Source organism: Pezoporus flaviventris, unplaced genomic scaffold (assembly GCF_033815535.1).
Source record: "Pezoporus flaviventris isolate CSIRO_AGI_PZ_B2104156 unplaced genomic scaffold, CSIRO_AGI_Pfla_v1 ptg000107l, whole genome shotgun sequence".
In the NCBI taxonomy this organism is placed as follows: Eukaryota; Metazoa; Chordata; class Aves; order Psittaciformes; family Psittacidae; genus Pezoporus; species Pezoporus flaviventris.
The window spans coordinates 1,756,143-1,783,947 of record NW_026892655.1 but is presented as its reverse complement, the minus strand read 5'-3'; the positions used below and the strand labels follow the sequence as shown (position 1 = coordinate 1,783,947).

The window sequence follows — 27,805 nt, the reverse complement described above, 5'->3', positions numbered from 1 at the left end:
CATCCTCTTCCTCCCCCCTCTCCCTTTTCCTTTAGTTTTGTCCGCCTCGAACCTCTCAGCTCAGCATCCCCCGGCGCATCCTTCCCATCACTGCACTGTACCAGCAGCCCAGGGTGTCCTGCAGCTCTGTGCTCCCCCACCACGCTGCCCCCAGCCCGCAGCAGGGTGGAAATGAGGAACCTGGCAGGAACTGCCTGGAAAATGAAGGAAGTTAATCCCAGAGCTAATTGAAAGCAGGAGCTGGGGCTGGAGCGATGGGAGGGGGTGGGATGCTGGGGCGGGGGGGGGGCAAGGGCTTTTGGGGTTTGTGTTTTTTAAACCAGAGGACAAATCCACATGGATGCACGTGGGCAGTTCCCAGGAGCTGCAGCCCGGGCTTGATCACAGACATTTCAATGCTGGGGGCCCATCCGTGGCTCAGGTCACAGAACCCCAGCCTGGTTTGGGTTGGAAGGGACCTTAAAGCTCCTCCAGCTCCAACCCCTGCCACGGGCAGGGACCCCTTCCACTGGAGCAGCTTGCTCCAAGCCCCTGTGTCCAACCTGGCCTTGAGCACTGCCAGGGATGGGGCAGCCACAGCTTCTCTGGGCACCCTGTGCCAGCGCCTCAGCACCCTCACAGGGAAGAGCTTCTGCCTAAGAGCTCATCTCAGTCTCCCCTCGGGCAGGTTAAAGCCATTCCCCTTGGCCTGTCCCTACAGGCCCTTGCCCAAAGGTTTCCTGTAGCCCCTTTAGGCACAGCCCATGTGTGCAGATACTTCAGGTTCCAGCAGGTTTTAGCCCCCAAAAAGCCATTTTGGTGCCTTTAGCCTCAGGTCACTGGCGTGGCCAAGGGGCAGCGAGGATGCTGGTGCCCTGCGTGGTCCAGGCACTTGGATGCGATGCTGGTTCCCTTGAGCTATTATGGAAACCCCTGGTTTGGGCTTCTTCTGGCTGCTGGTGCTGGTTTATCCCCCCCAGCTCTGGATTTTTGACCCTGCTGCTGTGTGTGCGTCGCTTTGGGTATTTTCCAGGCTTGAGCTGAAGCATCTCTCCAGAAAGCCCTGACCATTCCAGGCTGAGGAGCAGGCCTGCAGCAATTAGAGATGGAACAAACCCCTTCCAGCTACAGCATCACATGAGGGAAATGGGAGAATTTGTGTGGGATGGAGTTTGAGCTTCAAGCCAGGCTGGACCTGCAGCGAGGGAGACTTCCCCCCCTGCTCAGAGGCCTCGGTGGCCGCACATCAGATTGATGGATGTGAGAACTGGGGTTTAGTCACGAGGTGCCCCAAATGCGGCAGCAAAGGGACACGAAGGGATGCAGAGAGCTGATGGTGGCCCCAAGATCTGCCTTGGGTCTGCCTGCAAAGAGCAGCCCCTTCCCAGGGATCTGTCCAGCGGAGAGGGGATCCGAGGGGTGCCCAGGGGTGGGAAGGGAGCTCACTCATCCATGAGGCTCAGCGCCGGTGCATTGGGGTTGGCCGCTCTTTGCTGCCTTCCCACGGCTCGCCTGGCGCCCAGCCCAGCCTCCCGAGCTGGAAAACCGGAGATCTGCGGTTCCAAGCACTTCATCCGGCAGAGCAGAGCCTGGCCTCCGCTCCTGCCCGGTGCTGCTCGCAGCCAGAGGTGCGGAGCCCCAGCGCCCATCAGCCAGGAGCAGAGGCTGCGCTCCCTGCGCTTGCTTCGGTCCCATTGTGCACCCCGTGAAAGCCCTGCCCTGGTTTCCTGCTTTGGTTTGTGCCTGGATCAGAAAGGTTGAAAAAGGAATAAAATATTGGGAAAAGGATAAAATATTGGGTTTAAAATGAGTGATTGAACCAGCCTGGGGCTTGGGTCTGAGGGGGGGTAAGGGGGGAAACGGAGTCACAACTACTGGCCAAGGGGAGCTGAAAAAGTGGAATGCATTGCCCGGGGGATTTTCACCTTTCAATGCAATTGAAACCTCTTCAGCATCCTCCCAGTCCAGGTCTCAGCCTGGGTTTGGACCCGAGTGGTGCAGTTTTCCCAGGATAGGGCTTGAAGAGGAGCAGGGGACCCTGGAAGCCCCCTGTGAAGCTGCAATGTCCTGGCTGAAGCGCATCTTCAGTGTGCTTGGGAATCACAATCTCCTTCATCTGCTCCATCCTGCCTCGGAAACGGGAGAACGCCAATTCCCCCAGAGCCCTGCAAGGCTTTTTCCTGCTCTTGGTGATTTTGTCTTCAGCTGCTTTTGGAAGGAAACCAACCCGAGCACTTTGAGTCCCTGTAATCCATCCCCCCTTCCCCTTTCATTCTCCAATAAAGGAAATCATTAAAGGACCAGGGAAATGAGCCTTTGGCAGGGTTCCTACAAGGCTGCTCAGCTCGAGGGTGCTGCAATGGGCTTGAAGCCTTTCACAGGAGCAGAGGAGAAACCCAGGGAGCTGCTGTGACGCCTCTGCCAGGGGTTTGGCCACTCCTGTGGCTCTGCTCCCTTCCTGCTGCTCTCAGAGGGAATTTGCTGTCTCTGCCGGAGCAAAGCACAGCCCAATCCCTGCACGGCTTCGGATGAAGCCAGCCTTTGCCATCCGCGGCAGGGGTTACCAGCCTGCAGCAATCCCACCTGAGAGCGATGCTCTGAAGGAAACCAGGCTGCCTCCCCCCAGGTATCCCACATTTATGCATGCATCCCGCAGCTCGCCTGGCTGGGGGTTGCTGTGGGGCTCCCTGGGCAGCTCCCCTGCGCCCTCATTCTTGTGTCGCTGAACTGAAGAGGGTTTTCCCAGCATGATTTGGGCAGCATCTTCTACTCCCTATGCCCCTGTGTTTATGCCCTGTGCACTGAGATGGTTCAACAGGACCCGCACGTACCTGGGGGGATTCACTGCCTTGCCCTGGCCACTCAAGCCCCTCTGACGCTGTCTCCCTTCCTGTCTTCTCCCAGACACATCCATCTGGGGCTGTTTAACCTCTCCCTGCTCCCTCCAGGAAGGCCACATCCATTAAAGTAAAGCCCTATCAGCACCTCTCCTGGTTTGCACCCAGCTGCAGCAAAGCAGAACCATCAGGGGGTGGAATTTGGGCAGAAGAAGAAGGGGAAGGGCAGGGCTTTGCCTTCCCTTTGCTGCCTGTTCTTGCTGGTGGTGGCAGTGCTGTCCCTTTCCCAGGTAAGATGTAAGAGCTCTTTGATGTATTGAATGGGGTGGGGGGGACACCCTGAGATGCAGGGACCTTCCCACCTCCCTGAGCCTGAGGTCAATAGGGATGTGGTGGTGGGTTAAACCAGCACCTTGCTTTGGGGCTGGAAAAGCTTCAGGCACAGATCTAGCAGGAGGTTAAGGGAGGAAGGATCCCCCTTTAGCTCCCACCTTGATCCCAGCAGCCGAGCAGCCCCTGCACTCGCAGGGCACGAGCTGTGCCCAGCACCGGCACACAGCCATGGCCGAGGCATTCCCGGCTTTCCCGCCGACCTGCTTCCCATTATCTGGGAATGTGGCTCTCGCCAACATATGGGAGGCAGATTTTTGCCTGGGGGTGCAAAGGGAGGGGCTGGAGCCGCTGATGCTGGCGCTGACCCGTGCGCCCTGCGCAGCGCAGGTACCGCGGGGCTGGTCCTGGGGCAGGGAACGAAGCATCCCCGAAGGCTCTGGGCCGGCTGCAGCCCCGGCTCCGCGCTGAGCTGCTGGGGGAACTCGCTGGGCTTGCTGCTGGCGGCAGGCAGGTGGACGGGGAAGAAATACAGGTGAGATTAGCGCCTGTCAGCTGCAGCTGGGCGCCGTGAGCCCCGCTGGAGCTCAGCTTTCGGTTCCCATCTTTGTCCCTCTGCAAAGGGAAGGTCCCGGTTTCCCGCAGGGGCCCGGAGCTGAACCGAAAGCCTCTTGGTGGGATTTTGCTGCGAGGGTTTCTTCCCGCTGGTGAGGTTCTGTGGGACCAGGGGATGCTGAGTGCGGCGCAGCACAGGGCTCTCTGCTGCGGGTGCTCAGAGCTGGCGTGGACCCAGCACGGGTCCATACGGTGCTGCCCCGGCATCTTCCATCACCCCCCAAGCCAGCCCCAGCCTGGGGGGAGCCCCCCAGAGCTCCTTACAGCAGATGCGGTATTAAGCAGGGGGCCGGGCTCCCCCTCCACAGGCACCCATAAAGGAGGGTAAGGAGGTTTTCCAGGGCCTTTTCCCCAGCCCTGCTCACCAGCCAGGGCAAACAGCAGGCTCCTTTCCAGGTCTTAGTGCCCTTTCCTTTCCTTCCCTTTCTTTCCTTCCTTTTCTTTCCCTTTCTTCCCACTCTCCTCCCATCTCCTGCACTAACCATAAATCAGGTTCCTGTCCCCAGGGATCATCGAATGCAGCTGGTCCCGCACATGAAGGCCACCTCAAAAAGCTCCTTCTCTCCCTCTCCCCCCAGCACAGCTTCAGCCAGGGCTGCAGGGAGGGCAATGCAGGGAGGGGATGCTCGTTGCCCCCTCCAGGTCCCGCCTGCTCCAGGCTCCCTTCCCAGGCCTTGCAGGCAGGAATCCTTCAGCTCACTCTCACTGCCCGGCTCTGCTCCTCTTCTCTATTCCAGCCTCTTTCCCAGGGGAGGCTGGGGATTAAGAGGAAACAGATTAAACCTAATGGATTGATTGCAATTATTTTCCCTTGTTTATCTGCAACACCGTGGGGGAGCCTGGAAAAGAAGGAAAGGGAATGCTCCTTATGTGTGTGCAGTCCTGGTCCTCATTATGTTTCCTGCTGGAGAGCAACCGGGGCCAGACAAAAATAAACCCGGCTACAGCTGAGCATCCTATTTCAAGCTCTTAGAAACTGTGATGTGTAAATACTTCTGGGTGCAAACCCACGCACAACCCTGAGCAAAGCAGCTCCAGCACCAGCCCTGCGAGGTTCCAGCTGCCCGTGCCCATGTGTCCCATGTTTCCTGGGGACATGCACCCCCCTATAGGAGCTGTTGGAAGCTCCTTGGAGCAAGAGCCAACCTCTTGTTTGGGGGAATCCCAGACTTAGGGATTTAAGGGACCTTAAAGCTCATCCAGCTCCAACCCTGCCACAGGCAGGGACACCTTCCACTGGAGCAGGGTGCTCCAAGCCCCATCCAACCTGGCCTTGAACACCCTCACCTCAATGAACCTCCCTGGGTCTGGAGGGCATGAGGCTGATCCTACCCTTTGTGGTGCCAAGGGCATCACTGAGAACAGCACCAGGAACAGAAACAGGTGCCTTGTGCTCAAAGCAGCAATCAAAGTAAGGGACTTGAGCCTTTTAATCCCCTTCTATGAAGCAACTTGGAGGAGGAGGAAGGTTCCCTCTTTTCCTGGGGTTTTCCCCACTGCCCAAGGTCTTTCCTGGATTGGGAGCGGGGCAGAGCACAGCAGTGAGCTGCTCTACAAGGCTGGATGAGTCGCTCCCAATGTTCCTGGCTGAGGTCCGAGTCTCCTCTGTGCGCTCCCAAGAAATCCTCCTCCACGAGATAAGATCCAACTTTACATTCCTGCTGTTTATAAGATTAGAAAGGGAGAATGGGGAAGAAAGAAGGAAAAAATCCCACCACCCTTGAAGGCTTTGGGGCCATTTTAGTGGATTCCCGAACCGTGGATTCTCCATCTATCAATTCCCAAACCTCAGTTCTTGAGGAAACCAGGAGGTGGAAAAACCAAGCAGGACACCAATGTAGTGATGCTCTTTATTGGCATCCGACAGATACACAAGGACAGCTACCCCCCGTGCATCACCCCCGTGCATCACCCCCCCATCTCATGCTGCTCACACCCCCCCAACAAACCCCCCCAAAACCCTTCTACAATGGCTATTTCTTCACCAGAAAACTTCCTACTAAATCCAACTGGAATTACACAGGGGTGAGTGGAGAAACACACGTTCTTTGTACAACAGAAGCGTTAGAAAAGGACACACAACGAACCGACGAGCACGAACTTTGGCTTGGGTTTTCCCTCCTTGCTTTTCCTCAATACGCTGATTCCTGCAGCCAGGGACTCAAGGCAGCCCCCGGCTTCTCTTTGGCTGCTGAGTTTGTCTCCGTTTCCTCAGCCCTGAGGAATTCCCTTATGGCAACTGAGACCTGAGACCGTGGCAAGATTGTCCTGAAGGAAAGCAAATTCCAGCTGGCAAAGGTAGGGCCGGGTTTGGCTTCTGAGGCTGAAGCGGGCCCATGGCTTTGCTTTTGATCTGGGCACTTTTATTCCAGTCACCCTTAGCCTGTGTTTGAGTCACTTCCCCAAAACAAGGGACCAATGGAAACAACCTGATGACAACCAGAGCATCCCGAAAGCATCCCTGCAGATGGCTTGGCCCGGTAGGAGCCGGCGCCCCAGCAGCAGGTTTGAAAGCCGGAGGCACCCACTGCAAGTTGGGGGGGGAATTCGGGTTTCCTTGGATTTCAGTGATGGGAGAGGTTCAGGATTTGTACCTGGGACTCGCAGCCCTGCTGGGATCCAAGTGTTTCTAACCAAGGGGTTTGACACGGGCAGCCAGCAGCCAAAGTGTCGCAGGGGTTCATCCAAAGGGATCGTTGCTGTTCATCCAAAGGGATCATTGCTGTTCATCCAAAGGGATCGTTGCTGTTCATCCAAAGGGATCATTGCTGTTCATCCAAAGGGATCGTTGCTGTTCATCCAAAGGGATCGTTGCTGTTCATCCAAAGGGATCTTTGCTGTTCATCCAAAGGGATCGTTGCTGTTCATCCAAAGGGATCGTTGCTGTTCATCCAAAGGGATCGTTGCTCTTTTGCTGCACGAGAGCAGGAGGTGTCAAATACCTCATCCTGAAGATCCAGATTCAGCCTGTGCTGCTTTAGCATCCAAAGCACAGGCAGAATTCCCAAAAGCTCTGGAAAGATCTGGGCACTCAAATCCTATTGACGCAGGCTCTGATCCCTCTGGAAGCACTGAGCTGTCCCTCCTGACACCCAGCAGCTCCGCTGGGAACAAATCCTTCCACTTTCCCAAGTTCCTCCTGGACCTGCTGCCGTGGGTTCGGGATGTGCAGGTGTTTTCCTGCCTCCCCATTGAGTCTTTAAGGCCAAGAAACAAGGTGGGACTGAAGGCTTGGGCTGTAAAGCGAGAGCTCCGCAGGCTGTGAGGAAGAGGAGGGGCCGGGGCAGGGCCATCACCCCGCATCACACACAAACATCGAGTACATAGTAAAAGGACATGATATTATTTACACATCTTGCTTATCTCCCTAGGGAAGGGGAGGAAAGGCACCTCCTGCCTCCAGGAAAGAGCTTCTGCTGATCCCGGAGGCGAAGGGGGAGTCCATGGATGCAGATGGAGCCAGCACCGGCTCATCCTTCCTCTGCAAAAGGCTCGTGATGCTTCAGGCAAGTGAGAAGCTGCGGTGGGAACATTCCCCAGGACCACAGTGGCAGCACCCATGGGTGCCACGGAGAGGCGGGGGTGCACCGAGGATGGGCAGCACCCGAGTAGAGGCAAAGGGCACCCAGGGGAGCAGGCGGGGGTGTTTCTGAGCCACCCTTCACAGTGCTGGAGGAGAAGGAGCCCTTTCAAGCTGTGTCTGTGGGCGAGAAGGGGCAGTGCAACGGCAGCAGGGGTGGCTTTGCTCCTGGCTTGATGCAGCGAAGGGGTGAGGATGAGCAGAGCCCTTTGTCACGTCCCCGCTGCGGGCAGGCACTTTTTCAGCCCTTCAATGTCCTCCCCATGGAGCTCCAGCTCTGAGGAGAGGTGGTGCTGGCACCTCAGTGTTGGGATGCTGCCGGCTGCTCCTCAAATGGAGCGTGAGTGGAGCTCAATGGCAGACCCATGGAGCCGTGCCCCCCACATTTCACAGTGTAGGCTGGGCTGCTGGAAGCCAAGTCCTTTCCCCCAGCGCCCCCACCTTGGTGTCACAGGACCAGACCCCTTCCCAAATCCTGGTACAGCAGCTCCAGTTCTCCTGTGCTCATCCCAGCCCTGTGGTTTGGGAAAGCAGCTGGATTTCAGGGTGCTGGGGAGGAGCAGGGGGTAGCGGTGGGGTGGGACAAGGAGGAAGGGCTGGAGGAAGAGAAGAGCTGGAGCCTCAGGGAGGAAGGGGAAGGGTCTGAAGGGGGCAGAGAAGAGGTTCCCGTGCCTGCGCAGCCTCGCCGGGCTGCAGAGGATGCTCTGGGGCAGAGGGACTGCGGGCGCTGAGCAGGACTGAGCCCCGCATCCAACCGCTCAGGGGCTGCCGGGGGCAGGCGGCGTCGGGAGGGGGCGATACCGGAAACAGGAGCTCAGTGCATAGAGGGCTGGGAGCTGGGGGGGCCCGGGAGCCCCCGCTTCCTTCCCACCCTCCCCTCCGGGGCGCCGGGTGCCGGGGAGGGGAGAGGCGCGGGGGGGAAGGGGGAAGGGGACCCCGCGGGGCCGCCCCCGGGCCGCCCTTCAGACGGGGGAGGTGGCGGTGGAGTCGCTGTGGAGGCTCTCGGCGATGTCCCCGCGCTGGATCTTGCGCAGGGCCGCGAGCAGCGCGTCCAGCGTGGCCGTGTCCCTGGAGGACCAGTGAGCCAGGAGGGCCCGGGCCGGGCACTCCTCCCGCGTGAAGGAGTCTATGAGGTCCTCCCTGTAGCCCAGCTCCGCCGCCAGCTGCCGCCACGTCTCCTCCGCCGAGCTGCCCAGCAGCTTCTCCACCTCCTCCTGCTTGCCGGGGGGGAGGCTGGCGTAGAGGCTCCCGTCTCCCTTGGGCGCTGGGGAGGGCGAGGCACAGCGGGACGGAATGGTTTGGGTTGGAAGGTCCCATCTCAGCCCCCCTTGTCCTGCCCCTCCGTCCCTTGTCCAAAGCCCCCTGTAGGCACTGGAGCTGCTCTGAGGTCTCCCCAGAGCGCACGAGGGGAGGAGGATCGCAGAATGGTTTGGGTTGGAAGAGACCTTAAAGGTCCTCTGGTTCCATCTCCTCCCTTTAACTGCTGCTCACGCTCCGGGGTGAGCACGGTGCAGGCTCTGGGCTGTAAGTGCACGTTGCTGGGTCACACTGAGCTTCCCACCAGCCAACACCCCGAGCCCTTCATCCAGTCAGCGCAGCAGCATTAAGCCCGTCCCAGGGGTCCCTCGCCCACCCCGCAGCACCCAGTTCGCCCTACCTGGCCCCTGGGTGCTCTGGCTGGGCGGCTGCTGGTCGTGCAGGCTCTGGCTGTCCACCGAGATCCCGCTGTCGCTGTGCAGCTTCTCCCCCTCGGGCGAAGGCGTCTGGTTCACGGGGCGGTTGTTGGCCCCTTGCTTGTTCTGTTTGCAGTTGTTCCACCTGCAGGAGGGCAGCGGGAGGTGACAGGGGCAGGGCCCACGGCTCGGAGCCCCTTTGCTGGCTCGGCGCAGGGAGAAGCGCTCCTCCCGCAGCTCAGTGGGGCTGGGATCAGTTCAAATCAGTCTGAGGGCGCTGAGCTTTGCAGGGGACCAGGGCAGGGCTCCTTCTGCACGGATCTGCTGCAAGAATGCAGCTGCGCTGCCAGAGCGTGGGGCTGCCTGTGGGACCTTTGGGGTGTCTCCAGCCCCCGGGGAGCCGCTGGACCAGCCCCGGCTTGCCCAGGGATGCGCTGCTGATGCTGATGGGCCATGACGGCCGCCGCAGCGTGCAGGGGCCTGACAGGGGCAGGATGCAATGAGGGCTCCCCTCCCTGCGCCCCCACTCTGCTGCCATCTCCCTCTTTCACCCCTCAACTGCCTGATTGGAAGCCCACCTCCTACCCCCCAGCCTGGTCACCTCCCTCTGCTTTGGCCACATCTCTGGCTGCAGAGGGGGGCACAGCCCGTTCCCCCCACCTAACTCCTCTGCCAGGGCCCCACGGTGCTGCCTTGCTCCTCTACCTTTTGGAAAGCGATGTAAGCCACCAGCCCCACCACCACGGCTGCCAGGATGGAGCAGTAGACGGGGATGAGGTTGTCGGCGGTGCCTCGGCTCAGGACAGGGCTGTGAGCTGCCCATGATGGTGGTGACAGTGTCTGCCAGGGTGCTGGGCACCACCTCGGTGTTGAAGGGGTCCTGGTGATGGGCTCAGGGCTGTCGGAGCCTGCTAGGATGGGGTGTGCGTTGTCCAGCGCGGGTGCAGGTCTGCAGGGAAGAAGAGAGAGGAGAGGAGAGGAGAGGAGAGGAGAGGAGAGGAGAGGAGAGGAGAGGAGAGGAGAGGAGAGGAGAGAGAGGAGAGGAGAGGAGAGGAGAGGAGAGGAGAGGAGAGGAGAGGAGAGGAGAGGAGAGGAGGAGAAAAGAGAGAAGAGAAAAAGAAGAGAGGAGAAGACAGAAGAGAGAAGAGAAGAGAAGAGAAAAGAGAAGAGAAGAGAAGAGAAGAGAAGAGAAGAGAAGAGAAGAGAAGAGAAGAGAAGAGAAGAGAAGAGAAGAGAAGAGAAGAGAAGAGAAGAGAAGAGAAGAGGAGATCAGCCGTGCAGCATGGACCTTCTCCAAAGGCCGTGGGGCTTGTGGAGGTGCCAGCTCTGCCCATCCCCTTGTCCCCAGACATTGTCCCCAGGACAAGTGGAAGCTGTCCCCTGCCCTGAGTGGTGGTGCCTGGTCATGGCCATGGCTTTGTGAGCTCTGCTTCGTCCAGCACTGGGTTTGCTCAAGCCCTGCAGCTCTTCCCACCCCATGCAGCCTGCACGTTGAGCCCTGGACTCCCATTGCTGGTACCAAGGCCCCAAGCATCAGCCCCAGCTGCCTCCCCCTCATCTCCCACCTGCACCAGGACTTGTGCAAGGCAACCCAGAAGTTCCAGAGCCCGGATTTGCCCCTTTCCAGCCCCAGCCTGCAGCCCCCCCCCAGTCCCAGCCCCACTTGGGAGTGACCCATTCCCACCGCACCCAGGCAGCGAGTGGACACGTCTCGTCTTGCCCTGGGGAAACCCCTCCCTGGGCGCTGGCTCCTTCCCAAACCCCTCTCCAAGGGCTTGCCCTGCGCGGGATGGAGCGGGTGCCATGGTGGCATCCTGCCCTCCCCGCCGTGGCCCGCAGCCAGGCCCCGCTGCCCTTTGGGAACGGCGCTGCGGTGGCCGGCCGGCCGCTGCCGCAGGGCCCCGCTGCCAGCTCACAAAGCTGGCCCTGTGCTCCTTGACTTGTGCCTCCATTTACTCGACCCTCCCGAGGGAGCCGCTCCGGCTGCCCCCGCGCTGGGCACCAGCGGCGCCCGGGACAAAGCGCTTTTCAATGCGGCTGGGAACGGCGCTGCGGCTGCCAAGGAGCAGCCCGGGGTGCTGGGGGGATGCTCTGCCCCTTCCCCTGGGCACCGAACCCCTCCCGGGCTGTTCCCGGTTTCCCCAGCGCTTCAGGGCAGCTCATTCCCATTGGAAACCCAAGTTCCCTCCTATGAAGGCTCAAGGAGCGCTGAGCATAGCCTCTGGGATTGGCGAACTTCTCGGCCCCATTCACTGCTCCCGGGCACCAAAAGCCGCCCGGCAGAGCGCCTGCACCTGCAGCAGCAGCGTCCTGCCGGGAGCCCAGCCAAGGAATACCCCGGGGAGGGCTGGGCAGACCCTGGGGGTGGGCATTTGCAAGGGAAACGGCTCTGGTAAGCGCTGCCTTGGTAGGAGGGATTGCATCCACGCTGCGATGTCAGAGGGCTGGAATCTCAGCGAGACACTGGGGTCCTCCCTTCGAACCCTGTGTCCCCCATGGCTGTGGTGCAAAGGGAAACTGAGGCAGAAGCCCCGGTGAGCCCTGCTTTGCCCTCTGCCGTGGGAAAGGCGGCGTTACCTCTGCATTCGGCATCCGAGACGGCCGTGCACTCCTTCACCATCACCTCATTCTCCTCGCAGGTCGTGCAGGGCAGGCAGGGGTCCACGAAGTTGGCTTCACTGGAGAAAGGTGCCCTCGGGACACTCCTCGCACACCGTGTCCTGCGAGTCCTTGCAGGGGAACATGAGGCCGAAGCCCACCTCGCACACGCGGCATTCCCGGCAGCTCCCGCTCGCCTCGTCCTGGAAGTAGCCGTAGGCGCAGCGGCACACGGCGTCGTCCGACTCCACGCAGGGCGCGGACATGCTCTGCAGCCCCACGCACTGCGTGCAGGGCTTGCACGGCTCCGTGGCGCTCACCGTGTCCGAGTAGGTGACGCCTGGCAGGGAGCGGAGCGGGAGGTGAGCGCGGGCCCAGCACCGCATCCCCATCCCTGCAGCCACTTCGGTCCTGGCAGTGGCTGCGTCCCATCCCAGATGGTGCCGGGCCACGGAGATGGGTTTGTGCCTTTTCCTCCTCCTCCAGGCCAGAGGAGAAGAGAAGGCTCCTGAAGGGGAGACCTCAGAGCAGCTCCAGTGCCTCAAGGGGCTGCAGGAAAGCTGGAGAGGGCTTGGGACAAGGGATGCAGGGACAGGACAAGGGGAATGGCTTGAACCTGCCAGAGGGGAGACGGAGATGAGCTCTGAGGCAGAAGCTCTTCCCTGTGAGGGTGCTGAGGCACTGGCACAGGGTGCCCAGAGAAGCTGTGGCTGCCCCATCCCTGGCAGTGTTCAAGGCCAGGTTGGACACAGGGGCTTGGAGCAAGCTGCTCCAGTGGGAAGGGGTCCCTGCCTTGGGATGCTCCACCAGCCCCTGCCTCGCTGCCTGCCCCACGGCACAACGGAGCGAGCAGAGCCAGAGCAGCACCAGGACACGCTCTGCTCCCATTAACCTGAGCTCAGCCTTTGCATTACTGTGAATTATTGATAGCACCATTAGAGCAGGGAAGTGGCCAGGAAAGGCCCGGAGCTGAGTGGGCACATTTTCCGTGGCAGCCGAGGTATCTGAGCCGAGCAATTACAGCCGAGATTCCAGCAGGGCCCCCTCGCTCCCTCCCTCCCACCCGCAGCGATGGAGGCTGGCGAAGGCGTCAATAAATCATGAGGCAGCCGTCAGGGCTGGCTGGCAAGGGGAGGGCAGAGACCATCAACTGAAGCAAGTGGCCAGCGGGCTCCTGCAGGGACCGTCCCCTCCGGCCACCCGAGCCTTTGGCTCTGGCAGTGCTTCGGGGATAGCAGGGTTTTGCTCGACTCTTTGGCTGCTGAATTGGAAGGGATCCAGCGGGAGAGCTCGGAGGCAGCCCGAGGTGCGGGCGGGGATGCCCACATTCCTCCCTGGCTCACGCCTGGCAGGCAGGGGAGGCTTTGCCAAGGCAGGGGCCGTCTGCGCCTGCCCAGCGCCCGCAGCATCCAGCACAGCCCCAGGGCCAGGAGACCCCGTCCCCATCCCAGCAGGGACCGATGATGGGGTCCGCAGGTTTCCCCCTCTTCCCACCCCAAAACCCCACTCTCGGCCCAGAGGGGAGCTCGGGGAGCGTTCTCCTTCCTGCAGCACACGCACCCGTGAGTCACCCCATGGGCACCCGCACCCAGCAGCTCCCAGCGCTGGGATTAATCCACACTGCATTAATAACTCCGGGAGCCTGCAGCTGGGGCAGGGCGGGGGGATAAAGCAGGAGGGTTTGCGGGAGGGGGGGGATAACTCAGCCTGGGGCTTCCCAGCCTCTCTGCTGCTCCCTTTCTCTAAGTGGGTTTGGCTCCCTACTGGGTGCTGTTTCTTTCTAGGGTGATGGAGGCCAGATGCTGCCCCGGGGTGAGCCCCCTCTGCTGTGCAGGTAAGTGAGGGCGATCCCACAGAGGTGCTCCATGGTGGCAGGGTTGTGGGATGCAGGTGAAGGGGTGTGGGGGAAACCGAGGCATGGAGAGGGGGACTGGCAGCTGCCCGCAGCACTCGGCCTTGCTGGTTCAGCAGCAGCAGAGCTAAGCAGGATAATGAAGCCCTGGGCTCTGCTCTCTGTCTGTGTGCGATGCTGGGAGGTCTCACGGCTGCAGTTTGCTCCCATCTGCCCTCCTTCCTGCAGGGATGGAGGGAGGGACCAGAGCCTTTTGTCCTGGTGCTTTCCAGCTCAGCTCCTGACCCAACAGAGCTGCTGCCTGATGTTACCCCACCTGCAAAAGTGCAAGTGCCTGGCCTGGGGCAACATGGAGCTGGGATGCAAGCCAGAGCAGTGGCACTTGTATCTGCATCCATGGGCTTCCAGATGGCACCCAGGTCATGGTCCTGGTCCATCCATGTCCTCATGGAGGGTAGACATTCCCTTTATCCCCTCAGTTCCCAGAAAGAAACTGGGGAAACAAGCCATGTGCCAGGCTGGAAGTGCTGCTGATGGGAAGTGGGCTCTTTTGAGCATCCCTAGGGATGCAAAGTGACTCCCTGGCTTTCCAGCCCTGACAGGCTTCCTATAGGAAGGGCTCATGGGGATGGACAGCACAGTGGATGGATGGAGGGGTTGGAGCCTGCTGCAGCCCAGGAGGGATCCCACCATGTACCACAGCATTATCCTTGGAGCATCCCGGAGCCTGCGGCCGGTGGGATTCATCCTGCAGCCAGCACAGGGAAGTGAGCTCTGCTCATCGATTGTGCAGGAAAGCAGAGGTATTTTTAGCACTGCCCTGACACTGCTCTGCTTATTCTGCTCCTCCCTGCACTTTGCCTCCTCTTTGCTCTGCCCAAGCCACGCTCTGTCCATTCCCCCTCCCAAATCACATCCCCAGCACAATCTGGGCTTTGCTTTCCCTCCCAAATACTTGTCCTTAGGCCTTCAAAGGCTTTGCAGCAGTAAATGTGAAGGGCAGATTGCTTATACCTATCATGGCATTGTTTAAACAGTAATAGCTGGACCACTTCATCTGTAAGCATTTAAGCAGGTCTCCAGCACACATCTCCAACTGACATTTATGAAGCATTTGATACAGGCAATGTGCCTGGAGCTGGCCAGGAGAAAACTGTTCCCTTCTCTCTGGGGGATCTTTGTGATTTGCTGCTTCTCTCTCAAACTTAAAATTTAGGTTGCAGCCTTTCAAGGCTTTAAAAGGGGAAATAACACAGGTGGCTCAGTGAGAGGCATCCCATGGATGGATGCGGGACCAGCGCAGAGTGGGGAGGACAACGCAACTTGGGCTGGGAGCCCTCAGGAGGAGAGAGGAGCTGGAAGGGGGATTTGGAAAGGTGCCTGGGACCAACAGGTCCCAAAACGAGGAAAGCTGGGATGAGCAGGGCAGATGCTTTGGGGAAATGCTAGGGGTAAGCCTGGTGCCCGTGTAGAGATGGGAAGTGCAGGGTAGAGCCTCCCTTCCAGGAGGGAAGGCGGGTGCGCTTGGGGAGACCCGAGTAGCCGTGGCCCCGGTGCCGGCCCCCCTGCGGCTCCATGCGGAGGGGAGCAGGTACTCACTGTCCAGGCAGGGCTCGCAGACGGTCTGGTTGACCCCGCAGGGCTGCACCACCCCTTCGCCCAGGTTGCAGGCTCTGCAGCACTCCCCGCTCGCGGTGTACATCTTGGTGAAGCACCTCTCCTTGGAGCCCAGGCGGGTCCCTGCCGGAGCGAACAGAGCCAGGAGGTGACCTCTGGGTGGGACCTTCCCTGCAGGGGCAGGCGGAGAAGGGGCCCTCATCCAGGCTTTGGGGGATATCCCAAGTGAGGGGCAAAGGGAGCTCCCGTTAAACACAGAAACGACTTCCCTGTGTGGAACCTGCTCAGCTCTGCCCAGCTCTAGCGCCGGAGGGAGCTCAGGAAAGCCCATGCCACCATAGGCAGGTATTTTGGGAGGGGGAATAAGGCCTTTTCTGCATGGCTACAGCATTGTTTGTTCCTCTCTTTAAGGCTGCTTTGCCGTCCTGCAGGGCTCAGCCCCTGCCAGCCTGGGGGAAGGCAGGGCACTGCCTACAGCCCCTGCAGCAGTGAAGGGTTTGGAGACCTTGGGCGGCTCTTGCTGCACATAAGGACCAGAACTCAGCCCCCCCGATGGAATGAAGACTTTGAAGGGAGCACCGAGAGCTTCAGCAACGTTACTGTCTAATGGAAGTAAGTGTATCTGCTTCCCAAACCTGCTGTAACATATGGAAGCAATAAATGTGCCACGAGCCATGGGGTCAGGGCCACCTGCAGATGCCCATTGCAGCCTGGGGAGTGGGGTGCATTTACAGGATGCTTGCCCCCCAAAGCCCCTCTTGGCCATGGCTGTGTGGTGCACGAAGCATCTCTGCCTGAGTGCAGGGCTGCCGAGATGCTCGTGGGTGACCCAGCCTCTGCCAGGGCTCCTTTTGCACCCTCTACTCGCACTTTGTCCAGGCTCGGACCATGCCTTTGGCATCCAACTAAGCCTGATTTGGGGAGTGGGGGAAGAACTGAGCGGGCGCTCGGGGGAGCTCCCCCTCCCCGTGCATCTGGATGCCTCGTCAGCCCTGCACAATGCGGCGTTATGAGCTCGCTGCGCATCATCCGGCAGCATCCGGCCCGGCGGAGACAATGGAGCGCCAATTATAGGCATCTGAATGACAAAGTGCTCCAATTACCCTGCGCTAGAGAGCGTGTGCTCTCCTCCCTGCCCAGCCTGGCAGCCAGCGCTGGCACCGGGCCCCAGCTTGGCAGAGAAGGAGGGCTCGGTGTGCGGGGGGCTTCCGGGCAGCCCGAATGATACCGGGCCATGGGTTTGGGGTGCCGAAGGGGCTGGCTCGCAGCAGGTTGGATGCACCCCTCTGCTGGGGGCCAGCAGAGCTGCTGGAGCTCCTCCCGCTGCTCCAGCCCCGGCTTGTTTGGGCCGCGGTTTGACCCCCACTCCCCCTCCCCGCGGCTGGGGCAGCAGCAGCCGGGGGAGCAGCCGAATGTGCCGGCTATAGATACGGCTGGGGAAGGCTGGGCCGGCAGCAGCAGCTCTCCCACGCTGCCGGCAGCTGCCGGCAGCTCCATTGCACCCATGGGGATGGGACCTAGCAGCGTTGCTTCCTCTGTGTGACACCCGGGCCCCCATTAGCTGACCCCAGAGACCCCTGTGGCCGCAGGTCCCCTCCCCATGGCGCTGCCAGCGCCTTCCCGCCCCCCCGCCCCCCAAATGCTCCTAAATGCTGTAGCAAACACAACTTCCAGCCCCAGGTGCTGCATCCCCCCGCTCTGCCTGCGTTTCCCTTTCAGCTCTCCCTCTTGAGCACTGAAAGCCCCATAAAGATTAACACACTCAGAAGAGGGGCACATGGTCTGCATTAGCCCGCTGAAATGTGCATGTTATTAACACAACTCCCGTTGACAAAGCCGCAGGTATTAACACCATAAAGCATTTTGACAGCTGGACCAAGGAGGGGGGCACGGATGGGAGGTGCAGGCGACACCTCTGTAAGCTTTTAATTGCTTTTGGAGTCGTGTCGGTGGGTTTGTGTGTCCGAACAGGCGCTGCCGGCTGAGGAGGTGGCCTCGGAGGAAGCGAAGCGAGGTGGGAATTGGGCACCGTTCGCTCCAGAGTCATGGCACGGAACAGCGCTTCGCAGGGGAGCAGGGAGGGGATGCTCCAGCTGGAGACGGGCCCAGCGGCAAGCCTGGATCCGAACTGCCCCCGAGCCTGGCAGACGGGCTCTGCCTCTCTTGGCTGAAGCTCCAAACCTGGGAGAGGCCAAACCCCGGCTCCGAGCAAGCCCCAGACTTCGGGCAGCAGCGAAAAGCCACGTCTGAGCCCGGCGGGTCCGGCCAGCCCCGGGCACGGGGGCACTGCGGGGGCTCTGCCTCCCCCAACGAGCACTGGGTTGCCGAGGTTTGGGGCGGCCGCAGCGGCGGGTGCACATCTGGACCTGCCCGGGTGCGGGCTGGGGGGAGCGGCTGGGCTGCTCCCGTGCACCCCCGGCAGCTGTAATGGGGGGGGACGGATCCAGCCCCAAGGAAGCGGGTTCTGACCCGGGGAGGTGGCTGCAGAGAGCCGGGGAACACCAAAGCCAGGGGCTGCCCGAGTTGGGTCATTCCCTGGGGTGGGATCACTTGAATCCACACGGCTGGGACAGCTCCTGCCTTTCCTGCCCCCCGCCCATCGCCGCTAAATGTCCCTGGGGAGCTGGGCCAGCCCGGTCCCATGCCCGTGCGGGGGCAGGAGCCTCAAACACCACTGCTCTCCTCAGTCTCTGCACGAAACTGCTACAGCCCCGGCTTTAATATCCTGCCCGGAAGGTGTCCGGCTGCCGAACGAGACCTCTGGGACCCCATCAAATCCTTCCCCAACAAAAGCCACCCCCCCCATCCCCCCGGGTACTTGGGTCCATCCTCATGCGCCCACCCGGCTCCGGGCTCTTTCCTCTCTCCTGGCCCCCATGCCCTGAAGTTGTGTCCCCGGCGCTCCCTATGCCCATCCCAGGGGCTCGCCCTTCGCTTTGGGCAGCGAATTTGGAGCTGGGGAAGTCCAGGGGGACTTTGGGGATGCGGGATGGCAGGAGATGAAGGCACCAGGGGGTGGGCGGCTTCCCCCCCCCCTTGCTGCCTGCCTGCGGGCTCTTACCACCCTTTTTCCCTGTGTGAAAGGGCTGACAGCGCGGTGCAGCGGGACCAGAGGGGCCCGAGCCACCCCTGGGGTCCCCATCGCCGGCTCACTCCGTCCCCGGGCGCTCTCCCTCCGCACCCAGACGCGCTCCGCCCGTTACCCCCGGGACCCCGTGGCCGCGCTCCCTCCCGGCTCTCTCCATCCCGGTACATGCGGGACCCGCGGGGACCCCGCATCCCCCCGGCCCCCGCCCACTCCCCCCGGCCCCGCACTCACCGCCGGGAGCAGCAGCAGCGGCAGCAGCAGGAGCCCGGCCATGGTGGCGGGGCCGGTGACCCCCCCAGAGCCGGTGCTTGGCCCGGCTGCCCTCGCTCTGCCGCCCGCTGCCTCGGCGGCAGCCAGAAAAGCGCTGCAAGTCCCTCCCCCTCCTCCTCCTCCTCCTCCTCCTCATCTCCGCCCCTGGAGCATCGCGGCGAGCGCCCGAGTCAGCAGCGTCCGCCACCGGCACACAAAGACCAGACCCCCCCCAGCCCCGCTGCTCTCCCACGAAGGGATCTGGGGGCTCGGCCTCTGTCCAGCCCCTCAATTATTCACGCCCGTCCATCTGTGTCCATGCCCCCTCCTGTGCTCTGCGCGTCCGGTGATCCATCTGTCCCCATCCCTGCGGGAAACCTGGAGGGGGGCTTTGGACGGGATGGAGGGACAGGCAAGGGGAATGGCTTGAACCTGCCAGAGGGAGACTGAGATGAGCTCTTAGGCAGAAGCTCTTCCCTGTGAGGGTGCTGAGGCGCTGGCACAGGGTGCCCAGAGAAGCTGTGGCTGCCCCATCCCTGGCAGTGTTCAAGGCCAGGTTGGACACAGGGGCTTGAAGCAAGCTGCTCCAGTGGAAGGGGTCCCAGCCCGTGGCAGGGGTTGGAGCTGGAGGAGCTTCACCCTGATGTGCCAGCAGCACAATGCTCTTTGTGGGGCTCACTGGAAAGGTGAAGTGGGCTTTCTGGTGGCGCTGGTGAGGGTGAGCAGCTGAAAATGGCCCAGAGGCGCCGTCACCGGCCCTTGGGGTGGCTCCTGCAGCTGGGATGGGGGAGAGATACCTTCACTCACCACCTCTGTCACCTGCCCAGGGGATCTGGCCTCGTGTCCTTCATTTCCTCACCCCTCCGGGCTCTGCAGGTGCTGCTGGCATTCCCCATAGTGATGCTCACGTCCAGGTTTCCCACCACTGCGACCATTGGAACTCCACAGCTCCCGAGAGTTCTGAGCTCCCCCCTTAGGTCACATCCAAGTGCCCGGGACTGTGCAGAGCTCAGCTGGAATTCCTCTTGGAAAGCAAATTATCGACCTCCAGAGGAGCATGAGCTGCTCCTGGCCGGCTCTCACTGCTCCTCCGGGCAGCCTGGAAGGGCTTTAAGGGAAGTCCCTTGTCTGCAGCCTTGTCTTTCAATGGGATTAAACCGAAGCCAGCGCTGCCGTTTGTTCTCCGGCACGGAGACACGGGAACACATGTGGGAGCCACATGGCAATGGGTTTGACAGCCAGAAAGCCGTGCTGGGACCAGGTGGGGACGGAGCAGGATGAGCTGTGGAGCAGGGGATGCCCACCCGCAGCTCGGATGGGCAGGGAGGGAAGCGACAAGCCAAGCATCCCGCTCTCCATTTAACACAGGGATGAATGGAAGCGGAGCAAAGCTGCCTGCAGACATATGGCGGGGCCGGGCACGGCGGGGGGAGCAGCTCGGGTCTCCAGCCGTTCATTTGCCTTTGCAAGTGGCAAACCCAGCTGCTTCCCTTGGCAATCCCTGCAGGGCTTTGGGATGCGGCTCCGCGGGATGCACGTGCTGCGGACGCTGGGCTTGGCGCAAGTGGTCCCTGAGGCTCCATCCCCGAGCATCGGCTCTCGATGGCACCGTGGGAGCCATCCCGGGAAGAACCCGGTCCTGGTGGATGCAGGCAGCTCAGCTGGGCTGCATCTGCACGCGGCTGGGCTGGCGGCCAGGGGAGGTAAGTGGAAACTTCTGCTCCCATCCTAACCCTCTGCGGCTCCTTTGGTGAAGGGACTTGCGAGAGCTTTCCATTACATTCCCCTTTTCCTGTCCCAGAAAGGTTGCAGCTCTTCCCCGGCTCCACGGGATGACAAAGAGCCTCTTGGAAGTCTGCTGTCACCTCTCGCAATTAAAAGCAAAGGCTCCAGGGCTTTACTTGCTGGGGGAGCATCCCTCAGGCTGCTGCTGGGAGGAGGCAGCGCTCTGCTCTATTGCAGCCCCTAAACTCAACCGAGAGTTCCATCGCCCTGCGATCGGCTCCGTGTGCCCCGGTGTGGCCGCTCACCCTCCTCCTTGGGCCCCTTCCAACCCAAACCAGGCCGGGATTCCATGAAAGCTGGGTCTTGGCATTGCTGCTGGTCCCACTCTGCTGTGCCCGGGTGATGCTGCAGGGGCTGGCACAGCAGCGAGGGGCTCCCGGCGCCCCATCAGCAGCACCGCCTGGGGCAGATACAGCAGCACATTGGCATTTCCTCCCCAAAAAGGGAAGGTTGAGTTAGGAAAAGCTCAATTCCAGCTTGAGGAAGCATTGCAGGAAGCACAGAGCACGCAGCACCCCTGGAGCTCTTCCAAAGGTGATGGAGCAAACCCAGGCGATGCTTTTCCCCTCTCCTCCCATCGGAGCCCCAGCAATGGCACCAGTTGAACACTCAGTGCTCCTGCCCTCAAACTTGGTATTGATGTTACTGAAAAGCGCAGGTAACAAAGCAGTGTCAGCGTAATGGGAAGTTATAAATACCAATGAATAAATAACACATTATCCATGGGAAAGCATCACCCTGGCTCCTCATGGCCGGGCCTGAGAGCAGAAATAGGGGGTTCAAGGAAAAGCCTGGCGGGAGCAAAAGGGGCACCGTGACCATGGCTGGGACTGGTTTGGGAGCAGGGAATGGGGCCCGATGCCTGGCAGAGCCCGGCTGCTCCAGGGAAAGCAAAGGGGACCTTGCCCTGCCTGTGTTGTGCTGGGAGAAGCTGTTGTGGGACCGCCCCTGGGGCACTGTGAGCAGGGCTGGGGTCCTCAGTGTGAGGACATGGAGCTGCTGGAGCAAGTCCATGAGGATGCTCCGGGGCTGGAGCAGCTCCCGTATGGAGCCAGGCTGAGAACACTGGGGCTGCTCCGCCTGGAGAAGAGAAGCTGCGTGGAGCAAGGGAGCAGCCAGGGCTCTCCTTGGGGTGGCACTCGGGCACCTTTCAGGACATTTCTTGCCTTGCTTCAATGGAAAAGAAGGAGGGAACCATCTGCTCGAGCCCTGCACCCCGGGCCCCTTGGCAAGAGCCACATCCAGCGAGCAGGAAGCCGAGGCTCCCGCGGTCCTTGGCCCTCAGGTTCTCCTTACAATCAATGGGATTCAGGCACCGAAAAGCTTTCACGGCTGGAGGCCAAGGTCGGCTCCTGCGCAGCAGGGCACGCTCCTCGCTGCCATCCTCTGCCGGGCTCCTCTGCCAGCTCCAAACCCTCCCCTTTGCGCTCGCAGGGAGGGAAGGGGAGAGCAGCTCCGGCTCAAGCCATCGAGCGAGCGGCTGCGCATCCACCCGCGGCCGAGTTTCCCCGTCCAGGGAGAGCTGCGCCCCGCTTTCAGAGGGCCAGGGAGGGGCCGCTGCTGGTACCTCCCCCTTTGCCCGTGCTCCAGCCTTGCGGCTGCTCAGCCTCCCTGCGCCGTGCTTCGGATGCAGCCTGGGACAGAGGGGGTGCACTGGGAAAGCAGTGTCTGTGTTCTGCGGGGAGTTATTCCCATGGGGATGGGGCTCAGTTATTCCCATGGGAATGGGGCTCAGTTATTCCCATGGGGATGGGGCTCAGCTATTCCCATGGGGATGGGGCTCAGTTATTCCCATGGGGATGGGGTTTGGCTTGACCACAGCATCCAAACCAAGCAATGCAGGTGCTGCTCTCCCGGCTGGGGACGGGAGACGACACCGTTCCAGCGCTGGGTCAGGATCAAACCACAGCCCCAGGATGGACGCATCCCGGTGGTGCCAGTGATGCTGGTGCAGGTGGATGAGGGAAGGATGAGCTGTCAGCACTGCAGTGGAGGGGACTGAAGGGCTCAGGGACTCCACGGACTGGGGCCACCCCGGTGCTGTCTGGGGGGTCCTGAGCACAGATTTCGCCTGGGTTTGGCCTCAGGCACCCTCGAGGTGTGGACAGGGCACAAAATCACTGCTGAGCACCTGCCGGGGGGGGACCCAGAGCACCTCAAAGGCACAGCTCGGGGGTAGGAGGGATCCAGCATCCCCAGGGCCAGGCTGGACGGGGTGTGGGGCCTCCTGCTCTAGTGGAGGTGTCCTGTGGAAGGGGTTGGAGCTGGAGGAGCTTTAAGGTCCCTTCAACCGAAACCGTTCCATGATGCTGATTCTGATTCCTGAAACTCCCAACCCCCCTGGTTCCCATAACTGTCCAAGTGTCCCAGTCTGGTTTCAATTACACTCCTTGACATCCATGCCTGTGATTCCTCCATGCCCCCCGCTCCCTTTTTCACTTGCTAATCCCCCGCCCGATGCTCCCGGCTTCCCTCCCTTTCCCTTTTCCTCTCTTTAGCTGTCTTCCCAGCACAATCCATCACCGGGCTGCAGAGGGGGATCCAGGGCAGCGCCCGGAGGAAGCTCTGGCTCCTTATAAGGACCGAGCAAAGGAATCTCCGGCGAGCGGCGACCGCGATGTCCGGGAAACTCAATCCCTGCTCGGGATGGGGCCGTGGCAAAGGCAGCAAAACCAACCCATGGCTTCCCTGAGCAAGGATCCTGTGGTCAGTGAAACAGCACTGAGGGGGCAGGCAAGGAGGGGAGGAAACTGCTCCTTGTGGTACCCACAATAAAGCACATAAATACGTTATCAGTGTGCTCCTGCTTCAGTTATGGGTTGATTCCACATGGCAGGGGCAGGGCTGGGACTTTGAGCAGGGTTCTTCCTGCCCAGGGATGGGTCAGGGGATGCTTTTCCACCCTATGGGGCAAGCAGGGGACCAGTGTAGCCCCTCACTTTCATCAGGGTTTAGTGCTTTTGGGGAGCTGTCTGACCATGTTTCCCATCCATCCATCCATCCATCCATCCATCCATCCATCCACCCATCCACCCACCCATCCATCCATCCATCCACCCATCCATCCATCCACCCATCCATGCTGATGTTCTCCAGCATCCAGTGCTTTCCTCCTGCACCCACCCGATGTTCCCCTGGTGCAGGTGGGATTTGACCCTGTCAGAGCTCCTGAATCACGCTCCTGACAGGGATGCCCAACGGGAGAAAAGGGAAGGAGAAGAGGCCGGGATTGCAAATGAATCCCGAGCTGCCACTCTGAGATACTGTCCCTATGGCAACTGCTTCCAGAGCCAGCTGCAGCATCCTCCTCTTTCCATCTCCTCCTCGGTGCATCTGTGCACAGAAGAGGGGCAGGAATCCTCCTGGGAAGGATGGAATGGGGCTGGAGATCAGGCACCATCACAGGGCTGTGAGGAGAGGGGGGAAAACCCCAGAGAGCCGTGGGTTGGGGGTCTCGCAGCAGCCCCATGTGCTGCTATGGGAGACGCTGCATGGCCAGAGCCCAAATCCACCTCCCTCATCCCCAGGAGGCTGCTCTGGGACAGCCCGGGGTTGATGTCACCGGATGGAGGCACCTCCCTTTGCTGTTCCCCACATTTCCCATTTCTCCCCAGTGCCGGGGAGGACACCGGCACCATCCCAGCTGGAGCTGAACCCCGGCCATGGTGAGGCCAGGCTGGAGATGGGTTTGAGCCCACCTGGGTTGCATTAAGGTTCAGGAGGCTTTAAGGTGGATGGGAGGCAGGCGGGGATGTGGTGTCTGTATCATTGCAGCTGATGTAGCCGTGGTGCTTTGCAGTGCTCTTGGGATGCTGCTCTGGAAACCCCAGGAGCTCCTCACTCTGCCTCTGGAATGCGGTGAAGGCTGGAGTAGTCCTTCCGGAAGCTTGGATGCATCAACCAGCAGCGATGTGGTTGGGGGAAGAGCGTTTCCATCCATCTCCCTGCAGGAGAGCGGCTCCAAGCAGCTCCTCGAGGTGAAGCTCCTGGGAGTGCAATGGGGAGAGGGGCTGCTCTGTGCCTCCCATCGGTATTCCCGCAGGGAATCAATCCTCATGGAGAGCTACAGCTCTGTGCTGAGGGAGGGAGGGGGCTGGAAGATGTGGGCAAACATGGGGAGTCCTCTGGGAATGTGCATCCCAGTGGGAGGGTGAAGCGGGAGCTTTGTCCCTTGGGAATCGCCAAACTGGGGCTGGCTCTTGTCCCTTCCCCAGGCAAAGCCTGGGTTCCATCCATCGCGTAGAGAGGAGCTGGAGCTGAAGAGGGCCCGTGCTGGGCTGTGGGAGACAGGGATGGATGGGGTGTGTGGGATGGATGGGGGCTCTCATCCCATGAGGCTGAGCCTGGGTGCTCGGTGCCTCCCTGCCCGTGTCCCCGGAGCTTCTTCCCAGCAGCTGTGATTGCCTCAGACGGGAGCTCATTTCCCAGCCTGATGAGGTAAAGTAATTACTGCCTTCATTCCCTATGCAAATCAGGCAGCACCGGAGCCCAGAGCAGCTGCAGGAGCGGGATGTGCCACCAGCTCGGGTGGGAGCTGCTGGGCTCCATGCTCTGACCTCTGCTAACCCATGGCGGCTGCATCCACCAGTGCCCATCAACACCTTGTCCTGCCCGTTCCCAGCCCAGCTCCCACCCCTTTAATTCAATCAACTCAATGAGCTGATTCCCAGTGGGTTAGGGCAGGTTAGGGGCTTGTTGCTGCCCATATAGAGCAGAGCCAGGAAGGGAAGGGAAGAGCCCGTTGCAAGCATCCTGTGCTCTGGAAATCGGGTGAGAGCTTTCCAAAGGTCAGATGAATGAAGATCAGTTGGATAAGGGTAATGTGATTGGGATGAGCAGCGCTGTCTCCGCAGGGAAGCGGAGCCCTGGGACCTGCTGGAATTCTCCAATGAGTAAACAGCCAGGAGGAGGTTGGTAACGGCAGCTTTAGCCTGGCTTCTGGAAGGGTTTTACTGAGGTCCGTAACGTGACAGCGGCGCAGAGCTGCAGCTGTGGCTGGCAGCAGCGGGATGGGGAGGTGGAAAATCCAGCTGGGAAAAGCAGAGCCTGGTTCTGATGAGCACCCCCTGTGCTCGCTTGGATGTGGTGAGGCCAAGGGCAGCCGGAGCAGGGATGCTTGAAGAGGAGCCAGGGCTTGGGATGCTCATGGAGGTGGAGCCCTCTGATCCCTCAAGGTCTGCACCCACCGTGGGATGAGGACACACGGGACCAAGAGGCTTTAAAGCCTTTACAGCCCCCAGGGGGTTTGCTCCAAGAGCAGCACGGCCCCGTCCTGGTGCCAAGGAGGAGCAGGGATGGGATGCCTGGGCCAGGCCATGCTGCAGACTCCCTGGGGACCCATGAGATGCTGAAAGCAAACAAGCCACTGTCTGCTGCTCCTGATGCCAAAAGCACAAACAGCTCCGTGGACCAGCACGTGGAGTGGGAGCCAAGGGCCGGGGCAGGCACTGTCCCCACCACTGCCTGAATTTAGGGATGGGGTTGTATTCCTGCTGGAATCAGCAAAGCCAAGCACGGGAAATGCTGCCGAAGCCATTGGGATGGAGAGGCGGAGGAGGAGGGTGCGATGGCCAGAGCAGGGATGGGATGTAGATGCAGGGAATGAAACCAAGCCCCCATTCCACCTCTTGTGCTGAGTAGAGGCAGCGTAAGACCAGCTTAGGGTGGCTTTTCCTTCACCCACCTCCCTCCCCATCCCAGTTTTCCGATAGTCACAGAATCCCAGCCTGGTTTGGGTGGAAGGGACCTTGAAGCTCCTCCAGCTCCAACCCCTGCCACGGGCAGGGACCCCTTTCACTGGAGCAGCTTGCTCCAACCTGGGGATGCTGGATGGGGTTTAAGGCTTTGGCCTCTGGTCCTGCCAACAGCCATGGATGGACGTGGATGGATAGCGATGGAAGTGAATGGACGTGGATGGACATGGCAGCTGAAACCTGAGCAGCAGCCCTGGCAGTGACGGATGGGTTGGGGCCGGCTGCTGCTTTTGAAGCTCTCCCTGGTCTAAAAGCATTGCAGCTCCCTGGCTAATAAAGCGAGGGATTTGCTGAAGCTGCTTGAGGTCCCATTTTCTCTGGAACCCATTTCCATGGCATGAATCACCGAGCGGAATGAACTCAATTAGTTCAGACAGAGGCAGGAGATAAATCAGGGTCCCATTAGGAAAGGCTGAGGTTAATTTATGGCCTCGAGCAGCGCTGTCTCCCTTCTCTCCCCATGTGCAACCTGCTCCAGAGCAAGCCGAGGAGCCGGGTGGGATCCGCGTTATCTCTGCCCACAGTGGAAGATGCTCCGGGGTCACTCAACAGGCGCTTGCCTTGACCGGATGACCCAGATACGGGAAGGGAAGGAGCTTTCCTTGCAGGGAGCCCCATTCACCCCTGTGCTCATTCATCCATCACAGCTTCCCTGCAAAGGGATGCTTGGAGCCTTCCAGCACATAGAATCGTGTTAGAAAGGACCTTAAGATCATCCAGTTCCCCCCCTGCCATGGACATCTGGGCTGGAGTTCCCCTTGCTGTGACCCAGGGCCTGCATGCTGCTTAAATCCACATGGAGGGGATGAGCTCCTCGGTCTGCATCCTGCTTCCCACTGCTTGCTGGGTGGTTGGATCCCCGTTAGCAGCAGGGATGCAGGGAGGAGCTGGGAGAGGGGAATGAACCTGGGTTTGGCTCTCTCCAGGCTTTAGTACGCAGTGAGGCTGCTGCTTGCTCTGTGTGTGCTCTGGAGCTGCATCTCTACCTCAGGCCTCAGGCTGAGATGCTCCTATAAATAATGCAGTCGTTCTGCTCTCCTTCCAGTCAATGGAGAGGGACAGGAACCTTCTGGGGACAATTTATAGCTCAGATGGGCTGAATCATCACCTAGGAAGAAAAAGGCATCTCCATCCCCGGTTGAGGGACCTCACTGCGGGCGGCTGCTCAGGAGGAGGCTTTGTCCTTGTGCACGCACCCAGTTTCACCCGCATCCCTGAGCCAGGCTTTTCCAGGGTACAACGGATGCCAAAAGCTTGCCCTTTGCTGCACAGGCCATGGGAAAACCCTGGGAACAGCCTCTGGCCAGCTTGGCCCCGGAGCTTCTCCACAAGCATCTTCCCCTGGGAGCTTCCTGGGGAAGAGCAGCTCCTTCCACGCTTGCGGAAGGTGTTTGGGTGTCCTGCCAGAGCACCCCTGCCCATGGGCCAGGGCATTCCCAGCCCTTGGAGGCTGCGGGATCAGCTCTCTGCTGCCCCGGAGGTCCCTGGCTCCCAGGGCCATCCGAGCTCGGCAAACTCCGCATGGAGCAGGGTGCGCTCCACGCTCTGCCTGAGCTAAGGACAGATTCCTGCTGCCCTTTTCCCAGTATCCGTGAGTTAAACTTGCTCCGTGTCCGCAGGGAATGGAGGGAAGCAACTGGCAGCCAATTGAAGTGCTCTGAAACGTGGGTGCGTGGAGAAAGAGGCAGCAAAAAGGCTCCATCTCGGAGAGCTCCCGGTGCCAGGGAATGCAAGCGCTGGGAGACAGCCATGGGGGAAGTAATACCCAGGGAGCAATGGAGACGCATTTGGCAGAGAGAGCCCCCGGCCTTTTAGGAGCTGGAGGAGTTAAGGGGAAGGGCTGGAGGCG

At 60.6% G+C, this 27,805-nt stretch overlaps 1 protein-coding gene across 1 annotated transcript; it reads right to left on the bottom strand.

Annotated features, from left to right (window-relative positions):
- Positions 1-7,714: 7,714 nt before the first annotated feature.
- NGFR (nerve growth factor receptor) lies at positions 7,715-18,531 on the bottom strand. Its single transcript, XM_061477744.1, is given in 11 exon segments — positions 7,715-8,605; positions 8,999-9,163; positions 9,725-9,821; positions 9,823-9,896; positions 9,899-9,931; positions 9,934-9,963; positions 11,592-11,700; positions 11,702-11,952; positions 15,064-15,192; positions 15,195-15,204; positions 18,401-18,531. Coding segments are annotated over 11 exon segments (1,242 nt in total). The 5' UTR covers positions 18,443-18,531; the 3' UTR covers positions 7,715-8,303.
- Between the last annotated feature and the right edge of the window lie 9,274 nt (positions 18,532-27,805).